At 47.5% G+C, this 19872-nt stretch overlaps 1 protein-coding gene across 4 annotated transcripts in view; it reads left to right on the top strand.

Moving 5' to 3' along the window:
• The window catches only part of GABRA3 (gamma-aminobutyric acid type A receptor subunit alpha3), a 73600-nt gene that overhangs the window by 40602 nt on the left and 13126 nt on the right, over nucleotides 1–19872 (top strand). For all 4 annotated transcript variants that reach the window (XM_027725079.2, XM_039378177.1, XM_027725086.2 and 1 more), the window contains 5 exons: nucleotides 1710–1930; nucleotides 9851–9933; nucleotides 13286–13429; nucleotides 14634–14786; nucleotides 17492–17703. In XM_027725079.2, the coding sequence (XP_027580880.1) occupies nucleotides 1710–1930; nucleotides 9851–9933; nucleotides 13286–13429; nucleotides 14634–14786; nucleotides 17492–17703 (813 nt within the window). The remainder of the gene's footprint in view (nucleotides 1–1709; nucleotides 1931–9850; nucleotides 9934–13285; nucleotides 13430–14633; nucleotides 14787–17491; nucleotides 17704–19872) is intronic.

Genomic DNA, 19872 nt, shown 5'->3' with positions numbered 1-19872 from the left:
GATTTTTGTTTCATGGATGGACTCTGAAGGCAGACTCACTCTTGATGTTTTCAGCTGTTTCTATAAGTAGGAGAAAAGCATAACATAGAACTAAGTGTGCTCTTTGGAAGGAGTGAATTGGGAATGATGCTTTTAAGGAAAGAAGTATAGAAAAGAGGGGAAGATTCTCAAAATTATTTCTCTTTTCTTCAGGAATGATTCCTTAGCATAGAAGAAGAAAAACAAGGCCTGGAAAGTTGATAAAAATGTTTTGCCTCTTTGTTTGCTGTTTTTTAACAGGAACAGGGGTTTTGAATAGGAGAGATCTTCTCCTGATAAGGACTTTTCCCAAACCTCCCGGGACACAGGCTCTTTTCTTTGGTTTTATCCATTTACTGAGCTTAAAACCACAAAGATCACTTCCATGAAGGGACAGAATATCTAGTACATGGCAGAGCCTGTAGGAATGTAGAATCTTCTCTCCCTTTTCTCCAGCCAGGCTCCAGAAGGTTCATATTTGAACAGGGGTGGCTCCATGGCCGGGGAGCAGGGATGAACTTGTTTACTGAGATGCTTTCATTCAGCTACCATCTGCCACAAAAACCTGTAGGAATTTCTCTGTCCTATAGGAAGCTGATGCACAGCAGTTTTTAAATGCTGCTGAGAAGTGCTGCAGGAAAGAAATCACTCACAATGATAAGTTTAGTTGGTCCCGCGGCCTCCAGGAACACGTAAATAAAGACTATGAGTCTGCAACAGCAGGGGAAGAAGAGTTGGGACTGTTCTTCTTTCCGAAGCCCCCTTCTCTCTCTGAAAGCCTCGTGGCTCTGAAAGCCCTCGTCAGCCAGAGGTGTGTGCTGTAGAGGTGAGCAGTGGTGCAGCCCATGCTGATGGGCTGAAGACATGAACCTCAAGTGACATGAACCCTCAAAGGACACGGGGACCACTGGGTGCACTGATTTGATTTTGCCTTGGGGTGGCCACGGAGCCACAGTGACTTTGCTGCTTTGATCGAGTGGTTTCTGAGGCTGCAGGCACCGAGCAAGAAGCTGCAGTGCTCCAAAGAGATGACTTCTAATTGCCCCAGCTGGAATTTGGCCTAGGAAATGTGTTTCTACACTAACTGAAAGAAGGAAAAAAAAAAGGGGGGGGGGAGGAAAAAATACGAAAAAGAAGACAAAAGAAAGTCATAGGATCTTGTAATGCAAGTTTGTCAAGTCCTTGATTCAATGCTTTTCTAGAGGTGGCCTGGGGAACAAAATAACATTAAGTCAGTGTCATGGAAGTCGATTTCATTATATTTTTTTATGAGCAGGGATACAATTGCCAGCATCCTGGCCAAATCCCATCTGCAGGATCTTTAGTTTTGCTTTTTAAAACGCCCATGTAGCTGCACACAATGCACTCCCTCCCTGAAGCATCTGGGTAAAGGTGATGGTGCAGGAGGGCTACCCCAGAACTGGCTGTTGTGATCTGTGTTGCAGCTTGTCTGCAGTGGTCAGAAACATTGGAATGCACATTTTGACGTCATAGGTAAGTCATTATACAAAATGTGGTAAATGCCATCTATCCTCCACTGCAGTTAATTCCTGCTTCTTGTCGTACCACACTTCACATCACCCAAGGTGTGCCAAAATGCAGTCTGCTCCCTGACTGAAGATACTTCCTGAATCCCCTTGTTTGCAACGAAGAGCTGAGCTGACTCACTTTTCTCTCCTCTCCCCACAAAGGAATACACCATTGATGTCTTTTTCCGGCAGTCCTGGAGAGATGAAAGGCTGAAGTTTGATGGTCCCATGAAAATACTTCCCCTGAACAACCTGCTGGCCAGCAAGATCTGGACTCCTGACACCTTCTTCCACAACGGGAAGAAATCTGTTGCCCACAACATGACAACACCCAACAAGCTGCTGCGCCTGGTGGACAACGGCACCCTCCTGTACACCATGAGGTAGGTTTGTGTCTCCTGGCCAGGGTATTCCAGGTCCCTGCACACGTGCAGGCCAGAATGGGACCTCAGGGGTGCATGACAGCAGGATTTATGCAGACTTTCACTAACTCTGTTAGCCCACTTGAGCCTTGCACTGCTGCTTTCCCTGCTACCCTTATTTCCTATCTATGTATCATCTCTGATCCTCAACTTCTGCACATTTTTACAGGTAGCTTTTTCCTCATCGTTCATGTTGATATTTTTTTCTTTTATGTGATGAGGTAGAAGTGTTGGGATCTATAATTTGTGAGGTTGATGCTCTAGCTGATATAATTTTGTTCCTGACCTGTGATGGGTTATGAATCAGGTATCCAGTGCTGCTAGGGAACAATAGGATGGGAGGATTTATTATTCTCCAGCAGCTTAAGAACAGACCTAAATTTGTTCAGCATGTTACAGCAGAGCCATTTCAAACATCTAATGAGACTGAGCTTGCTTGTGAGAACGATGGGGTTGTTTTTTTCCTTCTTTGTGGAATCAGAAGTCTGGATCTGGGTGATCAATGCACATCATTAGGAAAAAAAACCCAAACAACAGCTTCTTAAAAACTGTGCTTTGGAGAAGCCAGGTTCTAGGGGCCATCTGAAGTTCTAGGTTTAACCCAGCCTATGTTACCCCCTCCTGGGATGTCAGGGAGAGCCCTGAACAAGAGGCAGCACCTCTTGGGTTGCCAAGCACCAGCCTGGGCAACCTCCCTGTGAGCTCCAGCAACTGGGACCTTCCTCTGAAAGCACCAGTTGCTGTTGGGAAACTGTACCTGAGCAGTCCTGTCCGGGTATCTCAAGAGCAGCCCTGGTACATAACATTTTTCATTAAGCTACAACAGTTTGAGAGCAGGAAGAGAAATGCCTTTGGGTTAATGGTATGTTCATTCCAGAACTATTCAGATATTTCTGTACACTTGTAAGCTGTTCACCCACGTCAATAATGTTTGCCCCCCGAGGTTGATGTACTAATTTGCCTTCTGAGGTAAACGGGCTTATAAATGAAACAACAAGTTACTCATAAATGCACACGAAAGGTACTGAGTTGATTTTGGAAAGGTGTAAATCTTTGTTTAAAAAATTTGTTCGCTCTGTCTCCATCTTCAAGCCAATCCTAACTTGTAACAGGCTTCATTGTGGATTCTGTGTGCTGAGATGATGCACTTTCACCTCTGTTTTTGAGGACCAGGCAGAATTTCATCTCTTCACAGTCGAACTGGCTGTGAATCTACGTGGTGTCAGCAAGTTTTACAGCCTGCATTGATAAACAATGCTCTGCTTTTGTGCAGCAGTTCTCTAATATGAGCTAATCCTGCCAGTGCCCTGGGGGTTTAGGTCTCCACACATCAGTGATCTCACATTAAGGCAGATGGGGTAAATGAAGGGAGAAGCCCAGCTTGACTCAAGGGCTCGATTCTGCTCCCAGTTCTCTGACCTGCATGTAGACAACTTAACACTCCCCCTGTTCGTATCATTGTCTGACTGTGAAGTATTATAGGAGCTGCTGGCATAAATAGCAAAAAAAAAAGGACTCAGAGCTTTTATATCATTTCACTTCTTCTTTATTCAGCAAACAGCCATTAGCTGCAGCAAGTTTTGTGTGACTAAGAAAGTATTGGATTTGTGTTTCCGTTTAGGGCTGGGCAGGTGCCAGGATGGCAGCATCATGAGACTCTTGGGAATGAGCTTCTGGAAGAAAACAGAGCAATGGGGTTTTTTTAAATAAAATCGAAACATCCTTCACTTTAACTGTATCCTGAAGAACTGGGGGATGAAGGACCTCCTTTTGGGTATGCTCCTGCCCACCTTAGATATCCTTTTAAGGCTTTGTAAGAGGTGAAGAGCCCACTCAGAGATACTCAGAAAGGAAGATACAAGGGCACAGACTGCATGGGCCAGGACCATGCCTCAGGCTCAGAGACCAAATCCTGTCTGGCTTTGCCACTCCTAGGCACTCACACCTTGATTCCTCTGTAAAATCATGACAAGGGTATCACCTTCCCTTTTTAAGTGCTTTGAAACCTCCTTCCAGGCCAGGGTTGGAGGGAGGCTCGTGTTTTATGCCCAAGTGTCACATTTACTGTCCTCCCCCATACCCAGGGGCAGGCATATGTGTCCCTCTCAAAGGAAAGAGCAGGACCTCAAAGCCAATCAGCCTCACACAGCTGACATCCAGCATGGATGGGCAAATCCCAGAGAGGTACAGTCTGTCCTGATGACTATGGAGCAAGTCTGGACTTTCACCAGGTTTCCACTGGCCTGGCAGGACTGCCCAGGTGTTCCCTTGCAGGCTCAGTCTAGACTGGTACCTTGCCATGCAGTTTGACTCCTGAGAACATCCTGCTCCTTTACCTTGTACCAGCCAATATCCTTGAGGCATCAGTTCTGCTGATGTGCAATTAGAGGCATGTCTCCTGCCATTTATCCTGCTGTGAAAGCCAACTTCTCTTAGTCAAGGCTTGCAGTTATAGATGAAGTTGCTCTGGTGGAACAGCAACTCTGTCACACACATCCAGCAAAATTACACCTGTGTGACAATATTTATAGCTCCTGGAGAGAGCCTCTTTATCACTGACCTGAGCTTCAAGGAGTCACACACCAGCTGTAGCCGAGCTCCCAGAGATCTCCTTTAGTCATGGCACAGTCTCCTCAGGGATTGGTGCAACATCACATCTGACCACGGGCAGGCCTTGGCACCTGGGTGACAGTGTGGCCTGTGTGACCACAGCACAGAACTGCATTTCTCTATTCCCCAGGGTTACTGATCCCTCTGCACCTTCCCTGCCACTCCAGCTGCCTTAGAGGGCACGAGGAACACAGTTTTATTATGTAGCCCTGCCTCTGCTCTTTTTTGTGGAGCTCCTACAAGATCCAAGTAGTTCACAAAAGCTGGGGTCTCAAAGCTCTGGTGTCAGACCTGAGCACAACAAACTGGGAATTGTGCATGGATTTACATAAGGTAGAGACAAAAGCTGAGCTGCTGCAGCAGTCTCTGGATGTACTCTCTGGTTCGAACTGTGTGGGGCACGTAGATAATGTTCTGGTTTTTCCTGGCCTGGAAGCATACGAAAATAGTGAAAGTTTAATGCTGTGCTGATGGGATTCAGCTTTGTGAATCCGGGCTTTAAAAAAGCTCTCCTGCTCTTAACAAGGACTGTCAGAATGGCATGTTGAGGCTTTGTGGTTATTGTCAGAGTGGTTCCCAGACAATACCTGCTCAAGTTAGGCACTTAGAGGATGTTTTCTTTACCTGTCAGGCTGACATTCAGCTGCATGTCCAAAGACTTTGCCTTGAGAGCCTGTGTTGCTGAAGAAAACAGAAGTCCTTGGTGGCAGTGCATGAGCACTGAGGAAGGAGGGTCGGGGAACCCTGGGGTGAGTCAGAACAGGAGGGAAAGAACATCTGCAGACATACAGGGGCTGTTGAACCCCACGTAACAAGTCCTCTGCCTATTATAATATGTTCGGGGGGTTGAGCTGCCCATGCTGCTTCTTGAAGGCACAGAGCTTTCCAGGGTCTCCTTCAGCAAAGGCTTTGGGGTGGCTTTACTGCCTGGGTTTTTTTAACACCCAGACAACCTGTGATTGCCCCAGGCTGGAGGTGGAACACCCTTCCACACAATGGAGGTGCAGCCTCTCTGCAAGAGCAGCAGCTGGGACATCCCAGCACTGTTCTGAGTAGTTTGGACTGGCAGCTATGTGGCTGTGTCCCACATCAGGGCTGATCCCAGACAACAGCACAGACAGATCCAAGCAGACCAGAGGTAGACTGACTGATAAACACACAAGCAGGCAGATAGACTAGATGAGATTTGCTCTTGCTTTTCCCTGCCTTACAGTTTCCAGAGCGGATCCACAGACAGAAATGATCTGTTTTCCAGGCTTGGCTTTGTGCAGGCAGACTTTTATAAGGAAGCTGTCCCAGGAGGGAGAAATCTTCAGAGAACACCTTATCTCACTGCATTTCTGCCATCATGAGCTGAAATCTCCAAGGGCCGGGGGAGGATGCAAAGTGAATTCAGTGCTTTCAGATCCAGCACGCGGATCCTAGAAGCAATTTGGCTTTCAAGCTCAAATCCTGGCAATTAAACCTAACCTAGATTCTCACACAGCCTAAACTGTAAACACTCTTCGGCCTGACTGTGGTTATTAATGAATCTCCTGGAGAAGAAATCAGGACAGAACTCAAGCAGCATCCCTGGCATAAACAAAGTCGGTTCCGCTGTGCAGGGCGCTGTCATGTTTTTGTACCACTCATACACCAAGGGATTATTACATTTGCGTCCCAGAAATTGGACTGAGGTTCTGGCTCATCCTGCAGCACGACGCAGGTAACGACAGGGGCTCTAATGACACATCAAAGGCTTCGCTAAGCTCCCGGTAACCATGAGAACGAAGCTGAAGTGGTTTGTTATCCCGTCAGCCCTGGGAGAGGTGTGTTTAGCCTGATTCACACTCCTTGCCATTGTGCTGCGCAGTTCAAAGGACCTCCCGTTACTTTAAAGAGAAAAACATGGTTTCTGTCCTGGATGCTCCACTTTTGGTGCCAATTGTGCCAGCAAAGAGAAGAGAAAACACGAGGAGTTTGGGGTTTTACTTCAAGTTAGTTCTGCATAAGTTGTTGCTGGTTCCTAGGACAGATGAGCCAAAGGATACACCGGCTGGATGATGTGATTGCTGGCAGCCTGGCTATTTTTTACACGCTGTTTAGGCTTTCTAAGGACATTTCAGAGCTCAGATGTCTGGACCTGAATGGGCCATCAGAGCACTGAAGCAAAACCCAGTAGCTATCTGGCCATAAGCTCCCTTGCACCGGGTAAGGGGCACAGATGAGAATTTCTGCAATAAACTCTTTTACCTAAATGCTGCAGAAACAGAGGTAATTGTCTGGGAAGTGAGATCCATTCCTTGCCGTTTGACATTTTGATGTTTCATTAAGCAAAGCATATGGTGCTGAGAAGTCCTTCCCCAGCGACAGGAGGTGGGGGGAGCAGAAGGGGATTGTGGCCACTCTCCACAGCTCACCTAAACACCTCTGCTAATCAAGGCTCTGAAAGATGAGTGTGTGTGCAGCAAGAGAGGCTGCAGGAGCAGAGTGGAAGGTGGCCAAGGGATGGGGTGGGCAGGAAGGTGCAGCAGCACACCTGCTCTGGTCGTAGGGAGAACATCCCAGGAATCAGCACACCCCCCACACGTGGGGATAAAGCAAAGGGGGAACACCTGGGAAGGGGGGATGCCTGTGTTGCTTTCCCCCCTCAGCAGGGAGGCTGACTCCCTTTGTGTGTCGTCTGTGAACGTGCTGACTTCTGGCTGGCTGAAGTTGCTGAATCAGACTCGTCTCGCTGGAGTGATGTGATTTTTTTTCTTTTTTTAATTTAATTTCAGGAGATTTTAAAACTCCTTCAGTTGTAGGTGGAGAAGTAGCAGATTAGGTTGCTTTTTCAGTGGTTTGTTGGTGGATTTATTGTTTCCTTGTTTACTAGCTCAGCTAATAATACAGGGTTTAGATTTAAAATGCAACTGGTGTGTTCCCACAAACATATGGAGTCATCCAGCATCCATATAAAGTTGTCTCCTTCCCTTGACAACACATGTTCTCTTTGGCCATGGCCTGGAGAGGGCAGGAGGGTATGACCAAGGCCAGCTTGTCCTGCAGTCCATTCAGCCTTATTCATAGTGGCTGTTGGTCACAGCCAAGACTTGCAAACAGTACAGTGGATGGAAGAGACTTTTCTGGTTTTTTTGGGTGAGTTCAGGATCAATCCGAGGGGAAACACCGATCAAAGGAGAGGTCCTTTGAATAAGCCAACATTGGAAACTCCCAGCAAAGAGCATTTTGACATAATAAAGAAATTAATGATGTCAATGAGAAAAAATAGGAAGATAAAAAGGAAGTGTCTTATGTGGACTGCAGAGGAAGAAAGGGAAAATCCATCCATATTTCCTTGACACAAGTGGCAGTGACAAAATAAGAAGCAAAAAGTTCATTGCAGTTGGAAAGGACACAGAAAGAATTGAATAATAAGCTCTGTGAGGATATGCTTGACAAGCTCACCAACCATGAGCTCCCCCTGTGAGTTTTGAGCTGGCTGAAGAGAACATCACAAAAGATACAGAACAGGAGCAGCAAGGCTGTCGAGTCCCCACCTTGCTGCCAGGTTTTCATACCTGCTTCTTGAAATCCTAATCTTCATCCAGATTGCAAAAGGGAGGCATCAGAGCAAACGAGCAATTTGTTCGTGGTGGCCTTCGGGTGTCCAGGAGAAAATCATTGCAACAATGTGTTTGTAGGGTTGTCAGAATCGCTGCCAGTCTTTCCATCCACTTCATTGAGTCTTGGTAGAAGCCTAAAGATCAGGTCTTCCTCTCTTTCATGTAAAACAAATGCATTCCATCCAGTGATGAGGGAGAGATCATCAAGTCAGAGAGAGTGATTTGTTTCCAAGAAATTAGATTGGCCACACAGTGGTTCTTGGCTTGGCTGAGAAAGCCACGCTGGAGCCAGACATAATGCAAGCAGGACAGTCATCATCACCTCTTTGTTAGATCATTACAGGACCCAGTGGTCACTGTCTGTGACATCCCCTGCTGCCCCCCAGCCACACCCATCCTGCTTTGTTTCCCCCACAGGGGTTTTTAGAACAATTTGTCAAGGGTTTGGTTTTGTCCACCGGATTTTATTGTGACAAGTTTTAAAAAACGGTCCTCTTTTGTAGAACCGTTTAAGGTTCGTCCACCTGAAAGAAATAACCTTTATTTTTTTATTTTTTTTTTATTCTTTGCTTTTAGCAAATAAAATCCAAAGCCTGTATTTTTTCAGGGTTTATTTAGCATTTGCCTAAGCCTCAGTATTTTCTGTGAAGAATAACTTAACTGAACATTTTTCTAGGTGAAGGAAAATATCTCAATAGAAGCTTCTTGACCTGAGTTTTCCTCTAACCACCATAAGCCTTAGGTCTGTGCACTTGCCCTTTGCATCCACATGTTGCTGCTGTCATGGTTTGTTTCCTGTTTTGCTGAGCCATCAGAAGTGAGTCCTTTCTTCTACAAATGGTTCCATCAGAGGAGATTGTATTAGACATCTCCTGGGAAGCTGTTTGTTCTCTCTCCCCCTCCTCAGCTGCACACTTTGCAGTACTTCAGGAAGGAACACGAGCTCAGAACTAGGGGTTTTTTTAGAGTCTTTTATAAGGAATCCTTTTATGGCTGGCCCCATATTCTGCAGCACACTGCTTGTATGGCTGTGCCTCCCTCACAGAACTGCTTCCTGACAAGGTATCCCACGGGGGTTTGGTGCATGTGTGAAGCTCACAAGTTGTCCTGCTCAGCCCCAAGCAGCTCCAGGACATGCAGCTCTGCATCTACCTGCAGTGCCACCAGCGAGGGAGGAGCCAGGGAAGGTGGGATGAGTTGCCCCACACGGAAAGGAATGTGTTTACCCTGGTGACTGCATGGGTCTGACTGACTTTGTTCAGCCCAACAGTGCTGTGGCTTTCTGATTGAACAATCTGGCAGCCCTCAGCTCTTTCCAGGCTGCCTTGAAGAACAGGCCTGTTCCATGGAAGCCCTTTCCCTCTGCTTTCCAGCACGGTCCATGAGATGTCCCCTGGCTCCAGGCATTGAGGAGCTCTGTTCACAGTGCATAAGCAAACAGAAGTCCTGGGCTTTGGCAGGTTTTCCAGTTGCACTGAGCGGGTGAAGATGAGCTCGGTCAATAGGGTTGAGTTTGTGCAATGGAAAAGGTTTCCAGATCCATGTGCCTGCTGTTCTCTCCCCAGCTTTCTGCTCAGAGACCCAGAGGCTGGTGAGCACGTGAGCTGCTGCTGCTGGATGCAGGAAGGGCCGTGGCAGAAGGGCCAGGGGTGTCTCTGACCGTGCCCTGTGCTTTGTGTTGCAGGCTCACGATCCACGCCGAGTGCCCCATGCACCTCGAGGACTTCCCCATGGACGTGCACGCCTGCCCGCTGAAATTTGGGAGCTGTAAGTACCCTGATAAAACCTCTGCAAGGAAGTGAGGTTCTCTGTACAGAGCTAAAGAGAAGTCCTTTGTGTGGCTAGTGTTACCCAGTATTCTAGTAACAGTGTTATTAATTATTGATAATGATAATTATCATTAATTAATGACCAAAAATGTTTTCTTGACATCTCATGGCAGTGATGGTCTGATGGTTCTACTCGATGATCTTTGCCAACCTTACTGGTTCTATGATTCTAAAACTGAGATATGTTTTTCCTGTCCTGTCCAGCTTCCCTACATCCCTCCTGCCAGTCTGGGGAGACCCTGAAATACTTGGTTACTCTGACTCCGTGCCCCAGTGGAGCTTACAAACCTCTTCAGTCTGTCAGGCAGGTGGCTCTCAAGTAAAAAACTTGGAAACTCTGGAAAGCTCAGTCCCAACAGCCAAGGGTTCTGGTTTAGGGAAGATTTGCTGTCTGCTGGTGAGTGGAAAGCTGCTCCCAGCCTCCCAGGCTTGCAGCTGCTCAGCTGCTTGGGCTTCCCATACCCTGCCCAGGAACAAGTTTCTTCTTGTCTCCATACATGAGTTAAATTTTATTTGGTTTTGTTCCTAAAAGTGAGTGGGAGCCAAACTCCAAGCCACTGGTTCACCATAATGTCAAAATAAATTTCCTAGTCTGGCTGTGCCTGGATTCTTCTCCAGGTCCAACAAACTGAGCACCACTCTCAGTCCATGTTTGCATTAGATGAAAAGAGTTACCCACCTCCAACTACAGAATGAGCCCCCACCACTAACCTCCAGAAAAATCCCAACTTTCTCTTAAACTGATACTTCCTTCCTGTAGCCATTTGGAAGCTAACTAAGGACAAAGTTGAAAAGCTTGATTGACAGCAGAAGGAATCGTGTTTATCATGTGCATCTGCTCCTCTGCCTCATGACAAACTGTACCCGTGAAACTGGATTATTCAAAACTACTAAAATAAGGCTATTTTGTAGGCAGCACCTAATTAAATGTAGAACTCATTGCCACAAGACATCACTAAGGCCAGTAAAATAGCAAGCCTTAGAGAAGGATGAATTATTAATGTTAATTGACCTTGTGAGGAGGGATATAAAACCTCATACCTCAGGCCTAAACTCTGGGATTATTACAAGACTTGCAGGAAGGCAGATTACTCCACATCTAATTGCTTATAACGTTTCTTGGTGAGGAAAAGAGATTAATGTGTATATTTCTGCTGGAACACCCTTTGGGTTGGTTTTTTTTTTTACTGATTTGGCCTCTGAATGATGAGAGTCTTGAGACAAGCAGCTCAGAAAGCTGCCCCTGGTTAACATTAATGTGGCTCTTTCTAAAGCACCATGTGCACGGCATCAGAGCTCACCTCTCTTGTGTTGAAGAAGGATTAAACCAGTGTTTTCACTAAAAAGCCATCAACAGCTGGAAGCTGGAAGCTTTGTTTTCGAGAAGCCTAAAGTGGGTTAGGTTTGTAAGTGGAAGGACAATGCTGGTCGCAGACACATGTTATTCAAGGGGCAGCTGAATGTGCCTCACAGGCCACTTCCCACAGGTCCCCAGAACCTGAACGGCTCATAAGAGGCCTTCTGTCCCTGTGCCACCACGGCAGCCCCCCAGGGAGGGAAGGCAGAGCATTTGCAGAAGAATTGAGGGCATCAGGCCTTCCAGAGAGCTTCAGCTGTCCACCTGCATCGTTCCTGGGGCCAAGAGCAATGAGGGTGATGATCACCACGCTCCCGAGAAGATGAACGTACACCACAGAGAACTGTTCCTAAGCCATCACAGGGCATTTGTGCAGCAGCTGTCTGAGACCAGGGTAGCAGAAGATGTTGCTGAAGTCACCAGCTCCACTAAATGCCCGAGAGCTGTCCTTGTTTGGGCTGGATTGGACAGCATTGCAAACAAGGCGTCGACAGAACCAAAACTGATACGTAGCATTAAAGATGTTCCTCACATCCATGCCACGCCTACGTGACACTGGATACCCTTTTGTCTCACACAGCCAGATGTGCAGACAACTGAATTTTCTGGATAAAAATTCAGGAATTTTTATAGACATTCCTTAATTTTTAGGGACGATGGCAATGAAGCTGTGGGTAGGTTCCCTTTGCAGGCTGGGAGTGGCACTAAGTGAGCTGTGACTGCTGGAGCAGGAGGTGTTGCCTGTCAGGTGAAAGAGCAGTGGCAGAGCTGTGCAAAGCTCTGAAGGAGGATGGAGCTCTCCAGAAGCATGTTGAGAGCTGGAAGGAAGGGCTGGAAAAGCAGAATGTTGCACGTGGAATGAGAGGTGCCAGCCTGCATCATCAGAAGTGCTTGGGCAGCACACTGGCATGCTGAGAAACATTGGCTGATCATCAAAGCCACTCACCCCACTTTGCACAGCTCCTGGTTAATATTTGACAGGTTTGCCAGCACCTGTAGCGCAGGGGTAACAGCGGTTGTTTTAAAAAGATCAGAGAAATCTGGTTGTCTCAGGACACAGTCTTCCACAAAGCAGGAGCTGAGACATTTCTGTAGCAGACCTGGCCCATTGCTCGACTTGTCTGCAGTCAAAGAATTCCTTAACGTCTTAGTAAGAGGAGCTGGTGGTAAAAATTAGTTCAAAGCCTGGTTTAGTGAACTATGTTCTTGCTTAAAAAACTGGTGCAGAGTTGCAGGAACTTCCTGCACAGGAATTTTGGGCATTATGGGGAGAAGTAGCTCCTAACAGAGTCTGGAGAGACTCAGTTTCTGGATAACCATAGGACTGGCAAAGCCAAAAGCATGTGGGCATTGCTGAGAGAGGGACTGGCTATGGGGACAGAGCAGGAGTTTGGTCACAAACACAGGGTCAGGCAGGGAAAAAGCATTTTGGTGGGAGAGCACACCAGCTCCAAAGCTGAGAGAGACTTGCTTCTGAGTGAGGGTAGAGATTTTTAACTTTTTCTCCTCAACCTAAAATTTAACCCCATTTGCGTTTAGCCTTTCTTGCCAGCTGCTGCCAGCATGACATTCCCTGTCCCTGGCATGGCAGGGCTGTGGCTGTCCTGCTGCCCCAGTCTGCTGGCCTGGATGCCTTCCTATCTCATCCCTGCTTGGAGCCAGCCCTTGCAGAGTCAGCACGTCAAGGGGACAGCATGTCTCTCAACGACAGTGCTCTGTCCCCTCTCCAGCTCCCTTCTGAAAACCCCAGCTCCCTCCTGCTCGTCTGATTTAACAGTTGTTGATCTGCCTTGGTCTCTGGCCATGCTTGGCTGTGCTCAGCCATGTGGTTCTGAGAAATGCACAGCGAAGATTAATTTGGCCACAGGCTAATTTGGGTATATTTTAGGTCAGGCAGAAGCACAAACCTCATTCTTCGTTCCCCCCTCTGCAGATGCCTACACGAAGACAGAGGTGATCTACACCTGGACACTGGGGAAGGATAAATCCGTGGAAGTGGCAAAGGGTGGATCTCGCCTGAACCAGTACGACCTGCTGGGCCACGTCGTTGGGACAGAGATGGTTCGATCCAGCACAGGTACTTGTGGGACCATGGTGTGGTGCATGGGCTGAGCACATCCTGAGATGAGATGGATCCATGGGCTTGGAATGCCATGACTGTACTTCCACAGCACTTCCCAAGCCGTGTGCTGTTGGAGAAACTGGCTGGTGACATCTATAGCAGTCACCAAGAGGCAGTAAAGAGTTTAGTTTTAAGCGGTTTCCACTGAAAGAGCCTTATCATCCACAGTCTTCAGGAAAACTGATCTCAAGCATCTCAGTGTGATCTGTTGTGTGGAAAATTTGCCCCGCATTGTCCAGCTGGTCCGTGGTACTGTGGGTTCATTTGTCTTGGATTCCTTTCCAGCCCCTCAGGAGAGCGCTGCGGGCAGGGCAGGCGAAAGCAACATAATGTCCAGTGTGATTTTCACTGCATCTGCTTCCACAAATATTATCATAGCTAATAGAAGATTATCCCAAACAAACGTTTCCTCTGATTAATGACCAATATTAATCATCTTTCTCTCCCATCTGCTGCTCCTCCCTTCCCCTCTGAATCCAGGTACTGATAGCTTCTGTTATCTCATGTGTGTCTCTCATATTTCCTTTTTTTTCTTTTATTTTTTCTTCTGTATGCACCAGTAGTTCTCTCATTTGAGGATATTTCCTCTCTGGTGCACTTGATTTTAATAGTGTCTGTCTGTAACAACTCATTTCACCTCCCTTGGGGAAATGTGGGGAGCCCAGGGAACTAAATGTCATAATATCTGGCCCATCTCTCTACTTAAGTTGTAGTAAAATGTACAGATGAATAACCTGAAGTGGTAAGAAAGCTGCTAAAGGCTCCTGTGTGTAATGATTTAGCACACAACATAAAGGCACAGTAATCCAACAAAATATCCAAAGCTTTGAGAGGAGGAATAGGACATTGAGGGAAAATAGGGACAGCTGCTTCTTTGGTTCACAGGCCAGACCTTTTAACAACAGAATTTGTCCTGATTTTTGAGATGGTTTAAGTGTGGCAAGGTGGAATATTTTCAGGCTTGTAAAAGAAAACAATATCCTTTGTCCTAAAATCCTGCTGCAGCGCTGGAGGGTGCCAGGGCATGCCAGCCAGGAACAGGATTCCATTGCAGAGCTTGGAAGTTTGTTCAGGACAGACCTTTAGAGGCTCAGAGCTGGGCGGGTGGGCAGCTGGAAGGCACGGGGGGCTCAGCATCTCTGACTGGCTGTCTCTGCAGGGGAGTACGTTGTCATGACCACACACTTCCACCTCAAGAGGAAGATCGGCTACTTTGTGATCCAGACCTACCTGCCCTGCATTATGACTGTCATCCTGTCCCAGGTCTCCTTCTGGCTTAACAGGGAATCAGTTCCTGCCCGGACGGTTTTTGGTGAGTCTGGGAGCTCAGGGGCGTCCTCTCATGTTGGGGGAGAAAGGCACCACAAATGAGGGGAAACAGACTTAAATCAGAGCTGGTCTTCTCCAGGCCTTGTCTGGCATCACTGAAGCTGCTGATGATTCCCAGGATAGCTTTCAGTGTCTTCCCAGTGCCCCTGCTTTCCCCAAATCACTGTGAAAATACTCCCGTCCCCATTTCTGCTAGAAGCCAAGCCATAAATGTTAACAGTAATCAAGGTATTGACCATCTAATTATATGCATTTGGCTGTGTCTGCTTCTCTGTACTGGCTTTTGAGTTGAGGAGATCATGGGTACACGGAGAGGCATTTGAAGCTCTACCTCTGAAATTGCTGATGTGCCCCTGGTCAAAGCTCCACATAACGAGTTCCTGGGCTGAGGCAGCATAACTGCACGGTGAATATAGTGTTATTATTTCCTTCAGCTGGTTTCAGATCCTCTCTCCAAGGCAAAGTGTCAGGCTGGCATGGCACATATATTAATAGCTTTTACAAACATTTAATAACAGAAGTGCTTTGTGCTTCCCTGTTGAGACCTTTAGCTCGGGATCTACGCAGAGCAGGTGTGGTGCTGCAGGACTGTATTTCTTGGAAGTAACACTGCCCAGCAGATTCCACTTAACAGAGAGTATATTGGACAGAAGTCCCCAAGCAGAGAGGGGTTTATATGGTACCACCTGCTTATGTTTTTTAATAAGAGAAATCATTTCAAAGATCATGAAGCATTTTCTCTGTGGCAAGAGTCGCGACGGAAGGACTCCCACAAGCCCAACCAGGCTGATGTCCTCCTTTCTGGAGCCTCTCCACTGGACCTTGTTCCTGTGCTGTGGACTGGAACGGGATGCAGGGAGGATCACAGATAGTTCTGCACCCTCCTAAATGAACTAGAAGGGATTTATTATGTTTTTTTGTGTTCACTGGGGATTGTGAAATGTAGGTCATGAACAAGCTTTAATATTTACAGGTGACTCCAGCTTCACCCCATTAGCACAGAGTTGCCTTCCCTTGCCCACTAAGGCAAATCCCACAGAGATTCCCAGGGTGGAGGGCAACCCTAGGTTAGTATGGCCAGACTGGTTTGCAAGATCCAGACTGCAAGAGCTTCACTGAACAGTGGTAATGGTGAAGAAGAGGGGGCACGGCCCCTCAGCAAACATCTTCTGCTGTTTCCATCCAACAGGGTGGAAAAGGGGGAGCTCAGACAGAAATCATGTAGAAAATAGGACCAGCTCAGGCATATAGGGAGTCATTGAGGAAATTTCCTCACTCATCCCTCTGTGAATCCTTTGCAGCTGAACCCCACACCTGGACCCTGTGTCTGCCCAAGTCCCAGGAGGGCTCTTACATCAGCATCTGGAGTATCTGTGCACTCAGGACACCGGGGGCTTGATTCTTTCCTGTGTTATCCTGAGAATTGCAGGGAAATAGGTTTCCTCAAGCAGCAGCTCAGATTGAGGAGCAAAGAGCTGACTGAAAAATTAAAACCTACCTTTGTGAAAAATGTCTTCGCTCCCAAATTGCCTTGCTTTCCTATTAAGAAAATAATGAGAACTCCAATTGTTTATTCCTTTTTTTTTTTCCCTCAGAAAGTATTGTCAACAATATTGAATTGAAACTCTTAAATTACCAGGAGTATGGCTTAAGGGAACTGAAAATTAGTCAATACTTTTATAACATTTTTAATGCATTTTTAATTGAAAAGCACATTATTGGGGAAAATGGATAGCAATGGTTGCTTGCTTTAATGAAAAAAGCTTTAAAAGGCATTTTGCAACAGATCATCTTTTAATAAGTGTCACCCATTGTGACATTTATTCTGGCAGCTTGGGCCACAGCCTGGCTGAGCTGGTGGGACCCAGGATCCCAGGTGTCCATCCATGCAGGTCACAAGACACCATTTCCAAAATGTTGAGAGAGCCACACTGGATGAGTGGCCAGTTTCTGATCCTCCGTGAGGTTCCCAATCATCTAGAAATAATAACAGTATTTTATTGTTTTGATTTTATTGCAAAAGCAACTAGAGGCTTCTCCATGGCATACTGTACATGAGGGAGCTGGCTCTAGGATCGTGCAGCTTACCCTGCCAGCAGTCAAGGAATTGAGTGCAGGTGCCTACCTGTGAGCTAGGACTCCACTGTGGTGAGCAGAGATCTTGTCGGTGGAGTTTGGGAAAGGTTAATCTCATCCTATTGAAATGTTTGCCATTGATTATACCAAAAACCGAAACAGAGACAGCCTTGAGAAACCTGCAGTTGGCTCTGATTTGAGCAGGGTTTGGACTAACTGTTGCCCAGAGAAGCTGTGGCTGCCCCATCCCTGGAAGTGTTCAAGGCCAGGCTGGATGGAGCTTTGAGCAGCCTGGTCTAGTGGAAGGTGTCCCTGCCCATGGCAGGGGGGTTGTAACTCGGTGATCTTTAAGGTCCCTTCCAAGCCAAACCATTCTGTGATTCTGTAATTCTATGAAACTTCCTGCCAGCCTGGACTGGTTTGTTACTCCATGCATTGCACCACAGACCTGTGCTGGGTAAGACTCCCTTAACTGCAGCAGGAATGTGGCTCCCATGGCTTGGCAGGAGGCTCCTCATTTTACTGATGTATGAAACCAGCGCGTGAGCTGAGAGAAACCGCGATGAGTGCCTGGTCTCACAGCGTCCTCTGTGTCCTGCTGTGCTTCCACAGGTGTCACCACCGTGCTCACCATGACCACACTAAGCATCAGCGCAAGAAACTCGTTACCCAAAGTGGCGTACGCGACGGCCATGGACTGGTTCATAGCCGTCTGTTATGCCTTTGTGTTTTCTGCGCTGATCGAATTCGCCACCGTCAACTACTTCACCAAGCGCAGCTGGGCCTGGGATGGCAAGAAGGTGCTGGAGGCCCAAGAGATGAAGGTCAGCCTGTGGCCAAGGCCCGGGGTGGGGAGGGGGCGGTGAAGAAGCGCTGCAGGAGGGAGCTGTGCCGGGCACAGCAGTGGGTAACGTGCAGCCCCGCAGCACTCGGGGGGCTGGACGCTACTCACTGCCCTTCCCAGCCCAGGTCTCAGCTGGAGCGGTTCTTCAGGGTCGGGCGAGGGGGGGCTCGGGGGGCTTAGCTGTGTTTAGCTGGAGAGAAACCCCCAGGCATGGCTGCTTGCTTTTCTCTCTGTCCCCTGCACAGCCATTTGCCAGTGGAAACACAGATGTGTGTGTGTTCTGGGCTTGCTCTGCTGGTGGTCTTGTCTCTCTTTCCTTCCCTCTCCAGCCCCAAACCAAACCCAACCCAACCCTCCAAGCCCATTCTTTGTTGCTAGCATACCACACAAACCCCAGTATGCCACAGGACAGCAGCCCCACCGGTGGGGACAGTCCTTATCCGCTGTGTCCCCTGGCTGTCCCCACCCTGGCTGGTGCAGCAGTGGGCAGGTCTGATGCTTGTGCTGTTGCCCACAGCTGCCAGCAGCTGCTGCCTCGTGAGCTCGGGCAAAGAGGGTGGGTGGGAAGCAAGCAATCACAAACAGCAACTGGCAGCAAATTAGTGCCTGGCATCACCCACGTTTTCCCTCCTCGCTCGGGATCAGCCTCTCTGGCAGCTTCCTTCCCGACAGCCACTGCTACCCCTGCTCGTGCCCCCCTCCCTCTGAGCTGATTTAATCTTGGCTGTGCAGAGAAATCGCTTACTGTAGCATGCTGCTCCTTGTTTATATTTATTGAATCAATTTGAAAATCAGCTTTGTCCTTGTTCTTGGTTCTGGAGCCTTTATGTTTTTTCTCCTTCGCATTTTGATGTGTTGCTTGAAATCGTCGTGGGGCTGTATGTAAATACCTGACAGAACTGCAGTAACTTTTTGGAAGACAGCAGCCAGTCATCTCTCTGGTGTGGAGGTCAAAGAAGGTGAACAGAAGCCTTACAGAGAGTCACCACTGGGTGTTGAATGCCTCTCTCTTGTCTTTCTTGGATTCTCTATCTGTTTGCTTTTGCAGCTGTGGTCTGAGCAACAGACTCATAGCAGAAAGCCTCCAGAGGAGGCCAGGTGATGGTCTTCCACTTCCATCATGAACAGTAATGCTAACCTGGGCTCTAGAGAAGAGAGAAGCCTTTCCTGAGTCATTGGCGAGTGAAGAGTCAGAACAGGTCCTCAAAGCAACTGTATCCCTTTCAGGGATGGGCAAACAAGCACAAAATCAGGATTCAAACAGCCTTGGGCAATTATGTGAACTGGGCACAGCAGAAAAAGCGGTAAAGGCTCAAAAGTTCAGTTTGTCTGAAAAGAAGCGTGTTTATCAATTTATTCATTGACCCAGCACTGCAAGACTAACAGTGCTGAAACAATAGGGTAAGAGAATGCAGAATGTTTGGGCACATGGTAATCAAACAAGAAAACAAAGCAGGACCAGGAATGCTTCAGAGGGGGTGCTCTCTGTGAGCTTGCTGCAATTGGCATCAGCCTGGATGATCAGTAAGGACTCCAGATTTGTGGATGCTTTTTCAAGCTAACTCTAATCTCTGCTGTTGAAGGCAAACCCACTCCCAGTCTCTGCAGCTCACAGAGCTCCCCAAACAGTGATGGGCTTTCAGGGAGCTTAGGAATATGATGTGTCAACCTATTTGTTTTTCATCTTTATTCCAGTGAGTATTTCCAAGCAGTGAATTTGCTACGCAATGGAGGTGCCTCGTTGGCTCAGTTTCAGCCTTTAATTAGCTCTTCTTGAAACAATTGACAAGCCAGGTGGTTGAAGGCACAAAAGAAAGAGGAGGCAGAAGAATAACTATTGGCATTTTAAAGTGTTTGCATCAGGAGTAAAACTACCAGTGACAAGCCCAGGCTGGTCTCTGGAGATCCTTCTCCCCAGCCAAAAGCAATGCTCTTTATTGATGTGATGGCAAGGATCCTCACTCCAGGTTTGATTGTTCCCTTGCACAAACATGAAAAAAAAAACCAAAACAACGTAGGCAGCAGTGATGCTTCCCATCCCATTTGAGAGAAATCACTACTGTGCAAAAGCTGCTGGTTGCTGACAGACACTCCCAGTGTGCTCATTCTCCCAGGGCTGGATCCATTCTTTCTTTCTCCCCTTCAGCCA

Source organism: Pipra filicauda, unplaced genomic scaffold (assembly GCF_003945595.2).
Source record: "Pipra filicauda isolate LSUMZ 115617 unplaced genomic scaffold, ASM394559v2 scaffold9_size5747161_pilon, whole genome shotgun sequence".
Classification (NCBI taxonomy): Eukaryota; Metazoa; Chordata; class Aves; order Passeriformes; family Pipridae; genus Pipra; species Pipra filicauda.
This window is presented reverse-complemented; position numbering and strand designations above follow the sequence as displayed.